We start from the raw sequence: 19,812 nt of genomic DNA, 5'->3' as shown, positions 1-19,812 counted from the left end.
TAAAAAATATTGAGATTCAGTATTAATGAAAAATCATAATCAAATCTAAACAGGACCTGGATGATATCCACTACCTAAGAATTTCACAAAAAGATGCTTCCTTGCTTTTGCCAATGATTCCACTATTGCAATAGTTTCAACTCCACACAACTAAAGATAAATCGCACATTTTTCAATATTTCAAAAAGGTCTTGCAGCAAAGAGAAAGAAGATTATAAACCGATAAGACTTTTAACAAGGAGGAATAGGACCAAAAGTATTTGAAGTAGGTGGCTCATAATTGTTATCAGGACTAACAGAAAGAGTTTAGAAAGCCAAAAGGTCAGACCTGAGAAAAGAAAAGGATAGCAGAGTTTCCCTAAGTTGTTTGACTTGTGGAGATTCCTCTTATGTGATAATATCTTATCTAGAACCATTGAGGATATTGGAAATCAGGTGTACCAGGAATGATAATTCAGAATAACTTCCACCAAATAAATGGGAACAAACTTGAGTACTTGACAAAGCATCCAAAGCAGAAATAGCAATAACTTTGGTTAATTACTAAAAAATAAAGATATGAGTTAATTTATTAACAAGAGCTTACAAATAAATCAGTTTAATAGTTAGATTTAAGACTCACCATGAACTTCTCTTGATAGGGCTAGCGGTTGGGAAAAAACAAAAAGCATGCTAAAGATTGAAAGGTAATACACAATGTGAACGGTGAAGATTTATCTGAAAGATAACAAAAAGCTAAAAATTGTCCAAAATACTAAGAGGCTGTTTGGTTCCTTGTAAGTTTTATTAAAATAGATACCATAAAACATAATTCTTTGCAAAATAGCTTTATTTAAAGCAATGGAGACTTGTTTTTCATAAACTCATTTTTTAGGTTTATGACCTATCAATTTTGACAAAATAGATGATATGGAAAACAACCAAACAGCCGTCTTTATAAAAATCAGTCATTTTTGAGTCTTTTGTGTATCTCTTCTATATAAAACTTGTTAACCAAACGGCACTTATGGGTTTTCGGGTAAGTGTCTCCATCAAACAAATTCAATATATTGATTGGAAAAAAGAGGCAAATGCACATGAACTTACCCATTGACTTGGGCGACAATGCCTTATCAGATAATGTGGGAATACATCAAAGAGGTCTGTGATCAGTAAATACTTTTAAGGCCACTCTGTTAATTATACTTTAAGCACAATTATGCAAATAGTCTTAGAGTTTAAGCAAGGAAAGGAGAAACATAAATGCTTAAAGGTACAGAAAATTGTAAAATATTTTTTCTTATGAAGAGTTATGAGAGAGAGAGAGAGAGAATCAATTAAAAAGCCAATCCCAAAAGCACATGGGATGACAGAGCAGAGGGGATAATTAAAAAGCCAATATGTAAGCTCCTGTATAAACATCCCGAGTGGGTCGCAACAGTCAAAAGCAATGGATTCAAACAAGTTGAGAGCAAGATTTTATGTCCTAACAGGATGGGGGGTCCCGATTGTCCCATCCCATTATTGTGAGAAAATAGGATCGGAACGGGCTCGAGAATCTGAAACCCATTCACACAGAGAGAGAAGAAGAAGGGGGAAAGAAGAAAAGGAAGGAGAGATGAAAAAAAAGAAAAAATGAAAGGAAAGAAGAAGAAAAATTAAAAAATGGAAAGGAGAAGAAAAAGAAAGAAAAAGGAAATGAAAAAAGGAAGGTAGAGGAAAAGAAAGAAAAGAAGGAAGAAAGCAAAAAAAAAAAAAGAAAGAAAAGAAAGAAAGGAAAGAAAAAGGGGAGATAGATGTAGGATATCCTCCGAGATGCATGACTAGGACTATTGTCGGAACGAGGACGGGATAGTAGGGCATCCCGTTCTATGGAGAAATGGGAACATCTTTGTCCCACGGGATTTAAAACCTTGGTTGAGACATCAAATAAATATACAATTCCTACCATGGAAAAGACGAAATGATGTATCTAAAATCTAAATTATAAAGATATTATAGCAACAGAACTTCTTATGTTAAAGCAACAATATAATAAGCAATTACAATGATAATGCATCATAACATGTTAAAAAAACTCTAAAACTCATCACAATCTTATGCAGTGCATCTGGGAAAAGGGAAAAACAACATAAAAAGCAGGTAAATTCCAGAAGCCATTAGACATGAGAAAGCAAGAACTAGTATGATTCATAATAAACAAACAACACCAATAATTGGGATAAATAAAGAGTACAAAGTGGAATAAATTGCAGGAAGGGTTGCAAGATTCAAGATTCATAAGAAATGAACCAGATCAATAAAGGAGATAAACAAAGAGTAGAAAGCAGAATAAACTGTGGGAAGGGTTGTAAAAACATAAAGGGCATCTAGGACAGCATTAAAACAAAGCTATTTATTCTCCCACTTACTATTAGATGTTGCCTCTGGAAGCCCTCTTTGCGACTGAATATATTGTCTCTGCTCTTCAATCAAATTTTGAGGCTGAAGCAGTGCACCTGAAGATTGAGGCCTTTGTTGCATCTCTTGTTGTAACGAATTTGACTGCTGATGCATATCCAACTGTTGCTGCAATCTTGAAGGCTGAGACTGAACCTGAGACATCAGTTGCTCTTGAGACAACTGGTATTGGGACAGCCGTCCTTGTGATTGTACGAATGCAATAGTTGGCTGCTGGATTTGTTGCTCTGTTACAGCCTTTGTTCGTTGCGGAGAGCACACCGTGCACGGATTTTGCTGCATGTTTGGGGCACTAGAATGGGATCCAAATATCTGCTGCTGCTGTTGCTGTTGCTGTGGTTGCAGTTGCGGCTTCAGTCCAGAAATGTTACTTTGCAACCTTAATTGCTGCTGCTGATGTAAAGATATAATCTGTTGACTTGACTCGGGTAGTGCTTGCTGTATGCTTAATAAACTATTCTTCTGGCCTGGTAATCTTTGCTGCTGCTGCTGAATGTCCAAGGCACTATTTTGTCGTCCAAGTAGCTTGGACTGCTGCATATCTGAGATACTTGAGTGCTGACGCATTAGTTTCTGTGACGAGGACAAGATAGATTGTTGAGGAACAGAAGTAGACTCCTGCTGAAGTGAAGATGATTGTTGGTGTATAATAGGTTGTGACTGCTTTTTCTGTCTTGCAACTGATTGTGGATGTTGCTTAAGTGAAGATGGTAGACACTGTTGGATATGATTTTTCTGAAGGTTGGATTGTGAAACTGACTGTGTCATTGTAGGCTGCATCTGCTGGACCATGGACTGGCCTGATTGAAGACTGGATGCCATTTGCATTAAAGGTTGTTGAGAAGATTTCATTTGGTCAGGATGCAGCAAAGTCTGTTGCTGCTGTTGCAGCTGCTGTTGAATTTGTGATTGCAAGGATGAAGGATGAGAAACATTCTGTTTCAGAATTTGCTGCTGGTGCTGATGCTGGTAAACAAATGTGTTTTGTGATTGCTGTTGATGTTGTTGGGCAATGAGTGTCTGTTGTTGTCGTTGCCTACCATGCGTCTGCCTTTGTACATTGGCATATCTTTTTGGTGTTAAACTTTGCCCTGTAGAACTGTTAATGGAGTTCTGTGATACACTTGATATATTCTGGAAATGAGAGGTCTGGTCAGTGTTAGCCACAATGTACTCGCTGAATCCTGAAACAGATGAACGAGCAAGATTGGCAGACCCTGGTGGTGTAGTGGCTGATGTGGCTTTATGTTGATGATTCTGGGGCAAGAGTGGCGGCAGCACTGGAGATTGATTCACGTGAGACATAACTAAGGATTGCCGTTCACTGCTAACTTGTGACTGTATACCAAGTGATGCTATTGGAGAAGACTCTGAAAGAGCTGTTAGTTAAACAGATATATTGTAGATACCGAGTGAAAACATATCCTGTTAAAAGCCTAAGTAAAAAAGTAAAAGAAAAATATGAGGTGAAGATTATCATATGGTAAAGTTTTACTGTTATATCTGTTCAAGCTATGTTTATGGCACACTTATTAAGGTCATAGGAATACTGTTTCAGCAAGACCAATCTGATTAAAAATTTAATGTTTTATCAAATTCAGCAATTTAAAAAGTACATCAAGATTAATGAGGCATATAATTCATGTACTACATCAAGATTAACAAGATATTTTAGGCAGAAAAAATCATGATAAAGTAGCAATAAACTGCACTTGCTTTTAATTTTCATCCATCTAATACAACAACTAGGCAACAAATTTATCACCTAAATTCATACGCCAGGATGACACTAAATCCAGAATTGCTTTACGATCTAGGATTGAAGTATTTTGCATCATAACTGTAGTAATCATGAACTGGCACAACATACAAATCATGCTGAATCCAATCAACACTTGGCATACTCTGACATAGAAAGACAAAGTTAGCATGCTAAAATGCACCAAGTTGATTTTCTTAAAAACATTGATCTAATATAACAGACTTTAATCAACGCAGAAAAATGTTGTAACAACTATAGTTTAAATTAGTCTGCACAAAACCAATTAACGTGAATCTATTTTGACTCATAGAGCAGGTATATTTCATAGCTTCAACTTTCAAGTAATCCATCATAAAACTGACATTATAGAATTATGTTTAGACACAAACAATATAACAGGCTCAAAACTATGATAAAAGATACGAAATATTGCTACTCATTATCACACAATGTAGTCGTGATGCACAAACTGCTGAGGTGCTTTTGTGGGAACCTCATACAATGCTAATACGAGAAACTCTTATAGGATGAGTTTTCTTAATTTCAAGCATTGGATCCAATATAAAATAATGATATTTTGTTGTTAACATGCCTACTCTAAAGGTTGCTATGCCAGTAAGTTTTGAAAAAATATAGATATTTTACCACTATGTATAAGTTTGTATCGAAATGCATCATCTTGGTGGAGATATATGAACTAGCAGAAATTATGGAAGCACACATCCTTGCATCTTATAGATAACCTGTTGGCATGGTACAACTAATATGTACTAAAAGTTAAGATGCAGGGTATGTCAAACCATCCCGAATTAGACGATTCAGGCTCAGGGTATACCAAACTGAACTGACCAAGAATTGGGATGGTTCAACCAATCGTGATGGTTCAGCTTGTTATAACATAAAACTCCCCGATCCTGACTGCTTGGCTGTGTTTTGATCTCTTACGCCCCTCTTCTTCGTACCCTAGCTGAAACCATTGTCCTTGATCGATATCGACACTGACAGTGATGTCGATGCCCTCAATTGATGTCAACACCATCAACCCCAATTAACACCAATGCCAATGCCACCCATCCAAGCAGTCGAACTAGTACACCATTCTCTCCTCCCCTTCTCCCTCTCCCTTCCTTTCCTTCTCCCCCCACTTTCTTCCCTCTGTCTTCTCTGTCTCTCCCTTGATTCTCCTCCTAGGGTTAGGGTTTCTCCCTCTCTCCCGTCCTCTTCTCGTGATGCTTCATCTCCAGTACACCTTGGTTTGATATAGTATATACTGGTACCATATCAAACTAATAGCTAGCTAGTATGACCTCCAATACCAGTTTTGCAAATGTTGGACCATGATGTGAATACTAATCATCATCCTTGCTTATGATAGTCCGAGTTTCCTAAGTGGCCTATGATGACCTAAGTGGCTTTTCGAATAAATTACCTTAATTGAAGGTATAAACGATAGAAACCTCATCCAATATTTGACTCACCAGGGGAACTATATTTTAAATAACTAATATACAAAGATCATTGGAGACGGAAGATAGTTCCAAAGTTAAGTCAATAGCTTAGATTGCATGGAATGATTTTATCAAGACCATTTGATTCCATGTGTCTCTAACATTGAAGGGGTGGCACTACAGGATCAAAACTTGCATCTATTGTCAAATTCTCTGTCTGTGTCGTCCTTTGGCTTTTAGCATCTTGCATGCATGACAGCACTTATATGTTTCATCTTGCATATATGTTATGTTTTGAATTAATTTTCCGAATCCATCTGTTTCATATTTTAATTTTTCGATTCATTAACTTGTCATCATGTTCTATTTGGTATAGGCTTGCATCATTATACCATTGTTTATGTTGGTATTGCATATTTGGGTTCCCCAGGGTTGTCCTGCATCTATGCTGGTCACTAAAAAATCATTCAATATAGTTTCTTCATAACTGCTACATTATCCTGTCCCAAATCTAATTTTTCCTTAAATAAATTTTTTAATATTTTTGCAGCTCCTTTTCAGATGATCAAATAGGTTTAATTAAGAAAATGATTTTTATGTTAACTCTACCCTCAAAAAAGATTTTTATGTTAACTTTGAGAATTAAGCTTACAGTATATTAATATATGCCTATTTAATGAAAAATTAAATAGCCATATAATCATTATAGCAGATTGTACAATTTTTTGAATATTTTCAAGCGAAGAACCTTTAAAAGTTCATCCTAAGCAGTATCTTACCGCTTGGTTTGGCAAGGTTCAGGCCAGTTCAGAACCAACACACCCCGATATGGACCCAAAGGCATGGCACAAGCCCAGTTCACCACATTCAGGGGCATATTGGCCAGCCAAATACGGTACATACTAGCCAATCCAAGACCAAACAGTCAGCTTTTCACTCCTTGTTAATACAATGGTAGAAAGAATGATACAAAGAAAAGAAAGCTTAAAGAGAAAAAAAGACATGGAAACCAAAACATGCCTATGTGTTAATAGTTTGGAGAAAAACATGAAAACATATTATCTCAGGTTAACCCAAATACCCCAGGCAGCATATCCAGACAAGCAAATAAAAATGCATAAAAGATATGGCAAATGTGCAACATGGAATAAAAATTCACTAATAGAGACTTTAATGGGCCTTACCGACTTCAAGATTATACTAATCAAAATAAGAAGACTAAATATATGAAAAGGCAAAACAAGCTTTTTCCTTAATCTTTGAACTAGAATAAGTTATTCTCCTTGGTCAAAAAATATAAATCAAACAACCAAACGATTTATTATCCTTCATGTTAGAAAAACTGAGACCTTTTACCAATACCTGGATGAGCCAAATTTTGGTTCCCAGTAGCAAGGACTGATGGTGAAAAATTAATTCCAACACCATTTTGAGCTCTCATTTCCATTGAAAGCAATTTTGAAGAAATTCTCCTCAGATAGTCATACTGAAATATTAAAAAAAAAATTAGGAAAAGTTACTTATCATGGAAGTTTTTAGTTCAAATTAACAGGAAAAAGGAAAAAGAAAAGCAGGAATAAGTATGTGTTGGGCATGAATGAAGACACTAGAATGTAAATCGGCAATAAATGGACTTCGAGTCACAGTGCTCACGCCTATAGCAGAATTTTGTTGTAGACTTGACAGCAGCATGGTACCCATTCTGGTGCATACCGTACCGTATCGGTATTGCACTGTTACATTGTATGGGAAGCGTACCAAATGCCGATTTACTGAACTGACTCCCTTATTAGGACATATTGAAACTGTACCAATATATTACTGGTACAGGGTCTCGTACCAAGATGGTGAACCTTGGATGGCAGTGTGTGATATTAGGCCCTTTTGCATCTATTCCCAAATTCCATGGTAGATATCTTTCACAGCCTAATACCATTGACCATGTTGCCCTTCTTCAACTCTTGTCCCAAAGGCAAACCCATGTTTGGTGTTGCAAGGGAGCAGAAGGCTACTAAGAGATCTCATAAAATCTGGACAAGAAAAAGAAATCTGATTTTCCTGCCTCTTATAATGATCACACCAAGATTTCAGTTGTAGGTATTCAGGCACAACTTCCAGAGAAACTGGACCCTATTCTTGAGTGGAAGAGCTTGCTAAAGGGTAAAAAGGCAATGCAAATGGCTTCAGGTTGATGATCTTAATTCCAAGTTCTTTTATGCTTCTATTAATAGATGAAAAGCTATGACTAGATTGGTAAAATTTAATAACCAAATGGTTTAGTTTTTGAGGGGTAGATAGCATAAAATATGGAGGACTTGATTTTTTTTACCAAGTATTTTATCAAATTGATTACTCAACCTCAGTTGATAAACTCACATTCAAAAGAATCGTGCCAACAAATTCATTTGGAAAGGTAAATAGGTGGTACTTATATGCACAACTTGTTGATGAAAAATAATACATTTCATTAATGGTTGAAGGACTGGATTCAATGATCAGCCCACAAACACTAAATTAAGGAGAAGATTTCGAGTCAACTTAACTAAATATAAGTTCTAAAACCAACCATATGAACCATAACAGATCATTTAACACTCAAAATTTGAATAATGGTATGGCCATGAATGATTAGTAACATGTAAAGCATTACTTAACATTCAGTGTAGATAAAAGCATAAATGAAACATGAAAGATCAGCAGGACAACTGTAAGGCTAAACAAAAATTAAATAATAAATACCCAATATCAGATCATAGGTCATGCTTCCAATAGGCAACTCACCACCACTGATAAATCAATCAAAAAGGAAAACCAATTGGAGATCTGCAGTCAGAGAAGTACTGCATTGCCTGTTCGTCGGTGATCCTCAATATCAGAAGCCCCATAATCACAAAACATGGGGAGAGCCAACCTGAGGGGGTCCATGCAACCTCCCCACCCACAAAAAAATGAAAACCTGCTTTCAAGTAATCCCAGTACATGTATTGCATACACAAGGTCTGCCAACCACCCGCATCACCTTTAATATCTTGCTGTAGTTTTAGACTGTTCCAATTTCCTCTCTCTATCACATTATTTTGAAAAGGTTATATTTTAAAAAATTTCTTATATTTTAAAAAAGTAAAAATCTTTCTATATTTTGGTCTGGGTGTTGACAAAAATTTACAGGTGAAACTACCAAACTACATGACCCTCTTTCTCTTCCATTTCTCTCTCTAGTTGGGTTGTAATCAGGTCAAACACTGGTTGCATCCATGCTGTATCCACATCCAAACCTGATAAAGAAAAATCAAGTTTGACTTCATGTTTGACCCATCAATTTAGAAAGCTCAAAATTTACATCAAGCCCAATCAACAATTGGATTTGATTTACTAGTGGAGCACATGATTTTAATCACCAGACAGCAAGGGTCACCAATTCTCAAAATCACAAGGACTCTTATCACAATAGACCTCCCTATATAGTGAATCTGTGGCAGACTGCAGTAGGAAAGGAGTACGACATGGGAAATCATTGGTTTTCAAAAAAAAATCAATTACTTTAAGAACATTTTCTGAGTTCCCATTTAAGATAGATTTGACTGAAACAGAACCAGAATATAAGTGCCACCTAGGTATTGGGAACTGAAATGATGGTGTTGGGAAGTTAAAGAGAGCTTGTTTGAGAAAAGTGCAAATCCTAACATGGAGAAAAGGAATTAATGCAACCATATATACATACACATGGCTTATTGGATTATTTGGATCTTTGGACTTAAACATAGCTAAATAGTTGCATCCAAGTTTCATCCAATAAGAAATTGGATCCTACACATGGAAATCGACTCAATCCAATAGCATTATATAAAACTTAAATCGGATCCATACCCACTTATTATAAAATATTTAGATCCAATTATTGGATTTTCAGATACCATTTATATATGCCTACTATCTAGGATCGCATGCCTCTCTCTCTCTTCTCTCTGTTTACACACACTACCCAAAGATGGTAAGCAGCTCTCTCTCACACACACACACAGTCTCTCTCTCCCCCCCTCTCTCTCTCTCTTTCTCTCTCTCTCACACACACAGAGGTTCTCTCTTGGAGACAAGATGTGACTTTAGATAAACTTGGCATCCATGACGTCGTTGCATCAGTAAGAGTTCAAGGGAACACATGACATTGTTTTGAAGCAAGAGAGAAAAAAGCAACCATGAGTCCATATATCCGGTGATTCTGTTTCTGCACACAAATGTGCCTCAATTAAATATTATTTTAAGTGTGTTTTGTTTCCAAATTATCTCTATTGGGTTTTTATGCCTTTTCTAAATCTTATTGTCCCCAAGTTTTCATTATGATATCAATTCTATCTAACTTCTGAATCACTTATGCAACCAATACTAACAATATTAAGAATATTTTACATTTTCTTCAGAAAAAGGAATCGCGCTATTTGTTTTCTATGATCGGCAATTCTAAATTCAATACTATAGAGATGAATAATCATTTTTTTCATTACTATTGAGTATTGATATTGTGCGGCTTCCATCGTAATTGGTTTTTGATGTTTTGATAGCAGCAAGGTAAAGAATCCCTTTTTCAGTTTAAGATTAAATATGAATGATTTTTTAAACAAAAATTGATAGATTGGTGTTTTTACTAATCAATTAATATTATTAAGTAACTCAAAAGATTTAGTGAATATACTAAAGTCATAAGACTTGCACCCGATACATCAAAATCCTGGCTCCGCTCTTGCCACAGAATCACCTGATAGACAGCCAAGATTGTTTCCAAAAGCTTGGAAGTGTCTCCATTAGTTGAATTTCTTGTCTACAATATCTTACTGCTGAATAATTCTTCTCAAAATCTTCTTTGCAAAGATTGAATAAGAAGAACACAAAGATTGAATAAGAAAGGAACACAATGCTTTGTGACCAGCGACTTTAATACATCAAACCTACAACAAGCAACCTAGGGGTTGCTTTCACATTTACAACCAGAGAGAATTGTTCAAAGAGAAGTCATCTAATCTAAGAGCTACAACATATGAAAGATATTGAATAAATCATAGTCCATGTATTCTGCTGAATGAAGAGAAGAAAAAGGGATCTGGTCATGTTGTAGGATACTTTTCACAGGTTTAACCAAGGATTCAAATCATGATTAATATCATATTGATGCCCACATAGCAGCTGGCCAAATGAAACATCCCACAGATCACCTAGAGATGTGAGGTCCCCCTAGGGTCTTTTCCTTAATTCTTCTGCATTTTCTTTTGTTTCTGCTGTAAGTTTTCAAGAAAAGATACAAACTGGCTTGTTTTGGAAAGTTCAAACATTCTGAAAGTTATAATGAAGCTTAAAGTAGGAAGAAGGTGGGTTGTAAAAAGTCATTGTTCTTCCTGTCATCATATATATATATATATATATATATATATAGGAAGAAGGTGGGTTGTAAAAAGTCATTGTTCTTCTTGTCATCATATATATATATATATATATATATATATATATATATATATATATAGAGAGAGAGAGAGAGAGAGAGAGAGGGAAAAGAGCTCCCCTCATTGAGACCTCCTTGAAAAAGATCATGCTTTTTCAGCTGATGATGTCTACGCATTACCTCATGGAGACCTTCTAGATCTAGATAGGAGAGAACAAAGTTTTAGTTTCTCCTTGCTTTCAATCGTTGTTAAAAACACATATATCAGTGAGAACAAAGTCACCAAACCTTCACTGTTGGAGTCAATCAATTGTAGTTTTATGCTTTCAGAAAAGAGCTCCACTAACTATTTATTTGATCTTTCAAAGTTGAAAACAAGGTTTTAAATCCCATGGGATGGAGCTGTCCCGATTTTTCCATGGAACAGAACGCAATGCCATCCCGCCCTATCCCGACATTTGGGATAGAGGATGTCAAAGTGTCCTAATCGAGACACTGGGATGCTAGCGGGACGGCCTGTCCCAATACATGGGATGGTACCCTATCTCGGTGTCCCACGGGACGTCCCGCTAGGACCTGAATCCCTAGTTGAAAGTTTTAATTCAGAAAAGAACACCATCAAGAGCAGCAACAATTAAGCTTTCTTTTTTGCAATCACAAAATCCCTTGGAAGTGAGGACTCAATTAGAATAGAGGGTTTGCATACAAGATCCTCTAATATTTTCATGTATGCTGAAATTTGAAGTCCAATTACTACCATCTTCAATTGAGGGAGAAAGCAGAAACCTGGGTACCAAATTCTCTTTTTCTGGATTTCAAATTTGAAATTGATGTAAGGAGAGAGTATTCAATGAAAATTACATTTCAATGCTCCAGAAAGGGGTTTTCTCATGGGATATGCACATAAAAAAAATATGACTAGCCTCCCTGCTTGCTATTTTGCTGCAATAACATCATACGTACCCCTAAAACCACAATGTTTTCCACAGCAGGACTAATCACTGATGCATTCAACTCAAACAAAGTTCTTAGTTCTTACTTCTTAGCGATCAAAGAATGGAAAATAGTGACCCTGAAGGGATTTCAAACATGACTCCAATGCCTTACAGGTTATCCTAATAGATATTGCCTGATTCATCCAACTATCTTGACAAAGATCATATATCATTTCAACAGCTGTCTAAACTTGCTTAGTTAATCAGTCACCTTAACATGAGCATTTGTCATGCATATTGCATGTAGAAAATTGTCAGCAAACCCTGCCAGTTTTTGTGTATGGAAACTAATTTTCCAATAAGAACTTCATAGCAAGCAGGAACAGTAATTCAGGTAATGGTTTTGGATATGTCTTTACCTGGTCATTTTATCTTGCAACAAAAAGCAAAGGAAGATTGAAGAAAAGCAAATGAACAAACCTGGCTTGTAGCTGCAGCATAAACCTTTTCCTCAAATCGAACAGCAATTCTCTGAAGATCATTTAGACCCTCAGAAGCACCTGGTGGTAAATGCTTCTTTAAAGAGTTCATTCTGCACATTTAAGAAAAAAATAGAATTAATTGGTCACAATATCATGCAGAAGCTACAGGTGGCTGTAAAAATTATCAACAAAAATCTGATGAAGAAAATTTTAATCTGTAAACAAGACATGATAACATAAGAAAAAATTGAAGAAAATTGATTTTATACTGATCTAACAGTCAGGAAAAGTAACATCATATCTTCTAAAGAGTATGGCATTCCTAGTACATTGGTGTGGAAAAGCATATTGACCTAAATCACAAGATCAACATTTTTCCGCTAGTTGCTTGCAGCTACACTGGAATCTGGACCAATGTGTAAAATGCATTCAATATCGAAACTTACTGATAAAGGAAAAAGAATAAAACAAACTGTGCCACTCTTTTAGTGATCTCATAAATCAAAGAAGTATCATCATTAAACCATAAGCAACATGCATTCAAGCAACTGCCTATACTAGTGAGATTTCCAATACGTTATATATGCAATAACCAAAAAGCCTAACCACATATGTAAGCATTCTTCACCCTTCAAATGTTACAATGAAAACCCATAGAGAGAAAAAATAATGTATAATCTTCCTTCCAGTTTTCTCGGGCATCACATTGCCAAACAAACAACCAGAAGCCTTATCATCATAGTGATTCCATAAATTTTAATTGCATATAACTACAACATAGAGCTCAAGTTCTTGGTTGTGGTTTCAACTAGACCAAATGAGTTCCAGCTTCAACAGTTTTCAATTGAAAATTGCTGAAACATAGAAAGTTCAATTAGAACAAGAAAAGATGTCAGACGGACAAATAATAAAATAAGTACGCTAGATATCATTTTAATGCATATTGTATTTATCAGGAACTTTGGGTGTATTTTTTCAGCAGCTTCAAGCACAAACACATATATGATGCTAAATAAAAGATTCATACTTAAAGTGTAAGTCTACTATTTGATCACATATTGACTTGTCCACAATAAAATGCCTAAGTTTACATAAGCGAGCTTATGTCAAAAAGTTTACGTAGATCTGTATCTCCTTGGAATTTAATGTTGCAATGCTCCCATGTCTTCTGAAAACTCATAACGTCTCAGTTTGATCTAGATAAACTGCTTCTGAATATTGAAAAGATAAAAACAAAAATTGGCATACATGCTTCATAGACAGCATACTCTATGGATTTGGCCCAAGATATGCTGAACCGGTACCACCGCCCGTTTCGGCCGGCCGGCGGTATGGATCGGTATGGTTTCATACCGTACCGAACCGACGACCCGAACCGAAAGAAAAAAAGAGAGAAATAGAGAGAAATAGAGAGAGAGAAAGAGGAAGAAAAAAAAAAGAGGGAGGGGAAGGAGCCGACGGGGCCGTCGGACGGCCTCCGACTGACCGCCGTGGCCGTCGGAATGAAACAGGGGCATCCCCCTATTTCGCAAATTTTTTTAAAAAACATGGTTTTAAGTGAAGTCGGCAAACGATTTGCCGCTTCACGATTTTTATTTTTTTTTAAAAAAAAAATTTAAGTTGGCAACCCAGTTGCCGACTTCATAAGTTTAAAACAAAAAAAAAAGAAAAAATCGAAACAGACGTCGTCTGTTTCGAAAAAGAAGAAGGGGGTGGAGCCGCGGAGGGGCTCCGCCCGCTCGACAGCCCTTAGACCGTTGGCGTCGGCTCGCCGGCCACCGAGAGCCTCGCAACGGAGGCACCGTCCGCCCAGTAGATTCTCCGCCCCCCCTCCGAGCGCTCTCTCTCTCTCTTTCTTGCTCTCTTGAAAGCCTTATCGGACGATACAGCGCTCGAAAGCCCTCCGACGGCCGCAGCCGGCCACCGACGGCTCCTACCTCTCTCCCTTCCCTCCCCTCTCTCTCCCTTTCTCACTTTCCGTTCTTTTTTCTTCGGTACCGCCGGTGTACCGATTTTACCGGCCGAATCGTGCCGGTTCCCCACCGGTCCGGTACGAGATGGGGTGTACCGATCGGTTCGGCACGGTATGGCAAACTTTGATTTGGCCCAATAATTTTCTGCCGAAACTGCAAAACTGGCCTCAATTTCAGAACAGTTTTGGAGATTTGAAAAGGAATTCCAGTCATTCTGTATCATCTTAGTAAGTGATAGACCTCATTCTCTAACACTAGCTTATAAACAGTGACATGCTTCGTCCTGAGCTGGTCCTAGATTCACCAAAATTCACCATAACATCCTAATCTCTAATGCTTTTTCATATGCCTAGACCTTATTTGATGCCCATCAATCTAAAAAATACAACATAATCGGCATCTTCATTATATTTATATCATCTTTGATGGGAATTAAAATAGGGTTAAACCTGAAGGAGATTCTGATCAATTTCAAAGATGAAGGTAAAAGCAGCTTCTCTAGCTCAATGACCAAATCACAGATAATGTGAAGATCCATTTTAATATAGAAGAATAGAGAGAGAGAGAGAGAAGGCAAATTCGTTTTCTCATCTTCAAAAAACTACAACACTATAGCAGCATTCATCATGAATATTCAATGTGAGATCCATGACCTTTCCTAATTAGGGTATGGATCATGATATATCGAAGCCTCCTTTATCTCTGTACAATTGTAAACATAATGATCCTGTATTTGTAAATCTTAACAAAAGAAAGGGAAGAGGGGGGAGTCTATCCAAGATACTCTTCCTATATGGATAGATCAATTGGCTCCAAGTATAAGCATCGAGGAACACGTGACACCTTAACACCAATACAGATATAATCCTAATTGTTAGCACATCAAAAGATATAAATGATAAGTATTTATAACCATAGAGTACTTTTTACTCGCTTGTTCCTTAAATTCTCTTTCGTGAGACAATCGCACCATACAACTTTTGTCTAATACTTCTATGCATGGTATGCCACATCAGTCAATATTGATACATACCCACTATACCATATCATAACGGTACCAAACCAATATATGGTATGGGGAGTGTACCAAGTTTCAATATGCCGAACGAACCGCCATAACCGACATACCAACATTGTACCAGAATGGTACTAGTAAACCAACCTTGCTTCCATTTTTAAAGTGCTGCATCCTACAAGATACATGGCATGGCAAACCAACCCCCATATCGGATGTACTGACACTATACTAGGATGGTACTAGTATGGGATCCGGTAATAAGACAGTGAACCTTATTTCTGTCTTTACAGTGTTGCATTCCACAAGATACCAATCCATCGTTCTACAAGGGCACACCCTGGATTCCAACTAAAATCTCACCCATTCTCCTAAGTAAGAGTCTTAGTTGTAAGGATTCTCTATCGCACATAAACCCTGCCTTGCTGTAGCACAGATTAAGAACAGCCTCTCAACACTTTTCAGAATGTCATAATAGAATATCTTTCTGCACACCATGAGTTCTAAACTAGCACACAAGTGGGTATGAGATTATTTTGAGCAGAGTCTAAACTAGCACACTAGTGCACGATCATCCTATCTTCTATTGTAAGTAACGCAATAGGAGATGCAGTTATTTTCAGCTAGGTGGAGAAATATTCTTCAAGAACCTACAGTTGTTTAAAATTCAAATGCCACAATACATTCAAAAACCTACAGTTTCCTTAAAAGCAATTCTTCCATGTGCCTCAAAACTACGTTTTGTTTGTATTTCCAAAACTTGCAGTGAACGTTAAGCTTATGCGTCATTTTTGAAGTTTAGAATTTTGTCATTTCTGGAGTTTATGTTTTCTGAAATCTCAACTGTATAATTGACTTCAACCTTAAAATTGTTTTCAAATTGATAAATAATATTCATAAGTAGCATCATTTAATTATCAACAAGGATGGCTACGTGGTATATGTAGCCTCATCTATATTATCAATGAGGATATAATGGAACTTTCGCCACCTGGTATTAGCAAACCTCAAGGATATGAGTGGCCTTATCTGTTTTAACAAAAAGGATGTAAAAATCCTTATCCAAATTACTAGTGATGGTACAAGTGGCCTCATCTGATTTAAGTGGCCTGCAAGGTATATGTGAATCTTTGAAAAAAAAGTGTTTGAGCTGACATGATTGGTTTGCATTAATTTATCATTTCAATGTATCACATTCTTTTTGAATATGTCTCTGAAAAATGGTTTTGCTGAACCTACACTTGAATTCTTCAGTGATAATCTCATATGTATTTTATGTTAACAAGTTGATTTGAGGGGACACTTAAATTCTTTTGAATAATGTAAAGCATCTTACTAAGCTATTATCTCGCAACACTTATTATACAATCTTTTCATGGTAAGAGATACAGTGGATCTATTTCAAATAAAGAAAACTCAATGTTTAAGGGATGCTTTCAGATCTAGTGAATATTGAAGCAATCAGCAGCTTCATAGCTTGTAATTTTGTTTATATTTTGAAGAAAGTTTTGTAACTGGATTTTATATGGGATTTATAACAAGATTTTAAATACTAACACATTGTAGACTGCCAGAGGTGAGAGTGAGATAGCAGCTGCACTGTATTTTAGCAAATTGCTGTATTGAACCCCATACCATACTAACACATTATAAATGCAGCATGGCATGCCTGATATCCTGTGCAAATACTACAGTAAACAATAAGAGGCAATTACAAAAACTCAATTATGCATAAGAAGCATCCTAATTCAATTTAACTGTAAATAATAAATTAACTTCATTAAAGTATCTTAAAGTAAATGCATGAGACCTTCTCATAAAAGGACATCTACTTTATCTTTTCTTTTCTCATCATAACTTACACGTATGTATCCATTAAGAATTTTCAGCTTGCAGACATATGACATATCCTTACATATATATCCATGGCAACCACAAAGGTCCAAGTAAAATTGCACGGCATAACTAAGAAGTACTTCATGTAACTACCAGACTGGAATCTAAATCATGGATGACATGATGATATCAGATATCAAGCAAGTTTTAGGCATACAATCTAGGATGTCATGATCACTCTTGCAAAAAGATCATGCAATAAGACTCACTAGGTTGCTTTACAGATAATGGAAAAGCTTAATAGGTGGTTATCGGTCAAAAAATAAAAGGTTGTCCTGAACCACAAGGCACCTGCCACATTGGAATTTGGGGAGGTTCAGATGTACACAGCCTTACCCCCACATGCTGAGAAGCTATTTCCATGTTTTCAACCCATAACACCCAAATCATAGTACAGCAACCTTGCCATTGCAACAATGCCCACCCTCTAGGTAGGCACTAGTCAACAAGCCATTAATAAGTCATGTTTCTCCAGCTTGAAACCGCATCAAAAATTTTGTCCAAGCTGTATTTAAGATGGCTCAATAATATCTTAGCAACATCAAAGAACCTAAGCATTTAACACTTCCGATATATAGGGGCACATGAGACATCTGACAGGTCATAACAAGAACATCATACTCATGAGCTCATCATGAAGCAATGTCTTAAAGACTTGATTTAATTAACAAGCCAAAAAATATAACCATTGATACTGTGAGTAAGAAAAATCAACGAGAGGGTATCCATCCCAGCTGGCATGTTTAGATAAACACAATAGACTTGTGGACAAGAGTCGTTAGCATATGATGAATTCTCCATTCCATTAGTCTATGATGTTGATACAGTGCCCATTTCATCTACTATTTTTAAACATTAAAATGCAAACAATCACAATCACAACATGTGTGATAAAAATTACGGGAAAGACAACCATTTTCACATTAATTTTCATATTTTAATAGTTGTATGCATAATAATGGTATTTCAGAAAGCTCTTATAATAGATATATTGTAGGATGGTCATTGGCTACCACTTATCTAGACTTTTAAATCTTGTCTAATACAGAATGATGTTTATTTGTCATTATCATATGCAGTTTGTAAATCAAAAGTCTATATCCTCTATAAGATAAAATGACCATCTATAATAATGACTCCACAAGATGGTTGACTTACGAATTGGGTGGTATAAACATGTATTTAAGTGTACACATCAACATGTAACAACATAAATAATATAGTACCTTTCAAGAAGAAAGTACAGTATAGATAGGAAGTTTAACCTTAGCAGCCTCTGGTCTCCAAATGTCCAACCCACAAACAGGAGTAGAGCCAGGAATCATGAGGGACATGGCACCCCCAAATTTCGGGGTTCCTTTTGATTCTCTTATGGTAAATACAACTGCAAATACTGGTGTTGGCCCCACTCCACTCCTAAAATCCTAGTGAAAATTTGTTATCCCACTACCATGAGAAAATTGGCCTCCCCTAGCTACTCTATCCTCTTTCATCCTCATGTGATAATTAATTTTGATTTAAAAAAACACCATCCAATAACTGTCCATCCAACCTCCTAAAAACTCTCTTGTAGTCTATAATATATTAACTTACACACTCTCTCTTCTCTGTAATTAAATAAAGAAGGAAAAAGAAGACCTTTAACAAGAATCTCACATCTCCACAACTCCCTCCGAACCTTGTCCCCTCTTTTAACTCTTCTCTCTATATATATGGCTACCTCTATCTCAACTAATTTTAAAAAAATCTGTTTAAAACTTTCTCTTCATGCCTATTCAGTGGCCAAGATTATCTCCTCGCAAGAAGTATAATATTTCTTTTATTCCTTAAACTTATTTGGTTACAACCAATGATTGTGTTTTTTTTGTTTAGTTATTTATTTCAATTGAATGTGTTGTTCTTTTATGATTATTTGTTTAAGGGTTGCTTGGATGCTGCGATAAATAATCCATGGACTTTTCCTCTACATGGCTACCATTAACTATTAATTAATTTGTGGGAGAGAAGAATCTTTTCTATTATGGAAAGTTAAGATTACAAAACTCAAGAAAAATTGCGAATGGAAACCACCTTTAAAATGGAATCCGATGTCCTATATTTTCTGGATTACATGCACTGAGGACCAAGGGAAGGCTCTTCCTGATTGATTTTCTTCTCTCGGGTCACTGTCCATTCCCTTATCTTCAGCTAAATGAAGAACTTACCTAGAACAACCTATGGCCGCACATCCAAATAGGCCTTAATTCTTCCCTTCTTCCATGTAATGTTGTCTAATAATAACTGTTTGATTGTGAAGAATGCTTGCTTCAATTATGATCATAATATTAGAGAGAGTGTTTTAATTGGATTTTGCTTTGCTATTGATTAATGATGTAATCTGTTGGCAAATAGACAAAGCTTTTTTGTACTTTATCACATTAAAAAATAAATA

General features: G+C 36.2%; 1 protein-coding gene across 3 annotated transcripts in view; it reads right to left on the bottom strand.

Moving 5' to 3' along the window:
• The window catches only part of LOC105043180 (mediator of RNA polymerase II transcription subunit 15a), a 30,040-nt gene that overhangs the window by 8,879 nt on the left and 1,349 nt on the right, over window positions 1-19,812 (bottom strand). The window contains exons 2-4 of one of the 3 annotated variants that reach the window (XM_019849715.3): window positions 12,496-12,607; window positions 7,012-7,135; window positions 2,391-3,818 (exon numbers count right to left, since the gene is read on the bottom strand). In XM_019849715.3, the coding sequence (XP_019705274.2) occupies window positions 2,391-3,818; window positions 7,012-7,135; window positions 12,496-12,607 (1,664 nt within the window). The remainder of the gene's footprint in view (window positions 1-2,390; window positions 3,819-7,011; window positions 7,136-12,495; window positions 12,608-19,812) is intronic. The other 2 variants (XM_029264005.2, XM_029264006.2) reach the window with 2 other exon arrangements.

The sequence above is a fragment of the Elaeis guineensis genome, chromosome 4 (genome assembly GCF_000442705.2).
Source record: "Elaeis guineensis isolate ETL-2024a chromosome 4, EG11, whole genome shotgun sequence".
Lineage (NCBI taxonomy): Eukaryota > Viridiplantae > Streptophyta > Magnoliopsida > Arecales > Arecaceae > Elaeis > Elaeis guineensis.
This window is presented reverse-complemented; position numbering and strand designations above follow the sequence as displayed.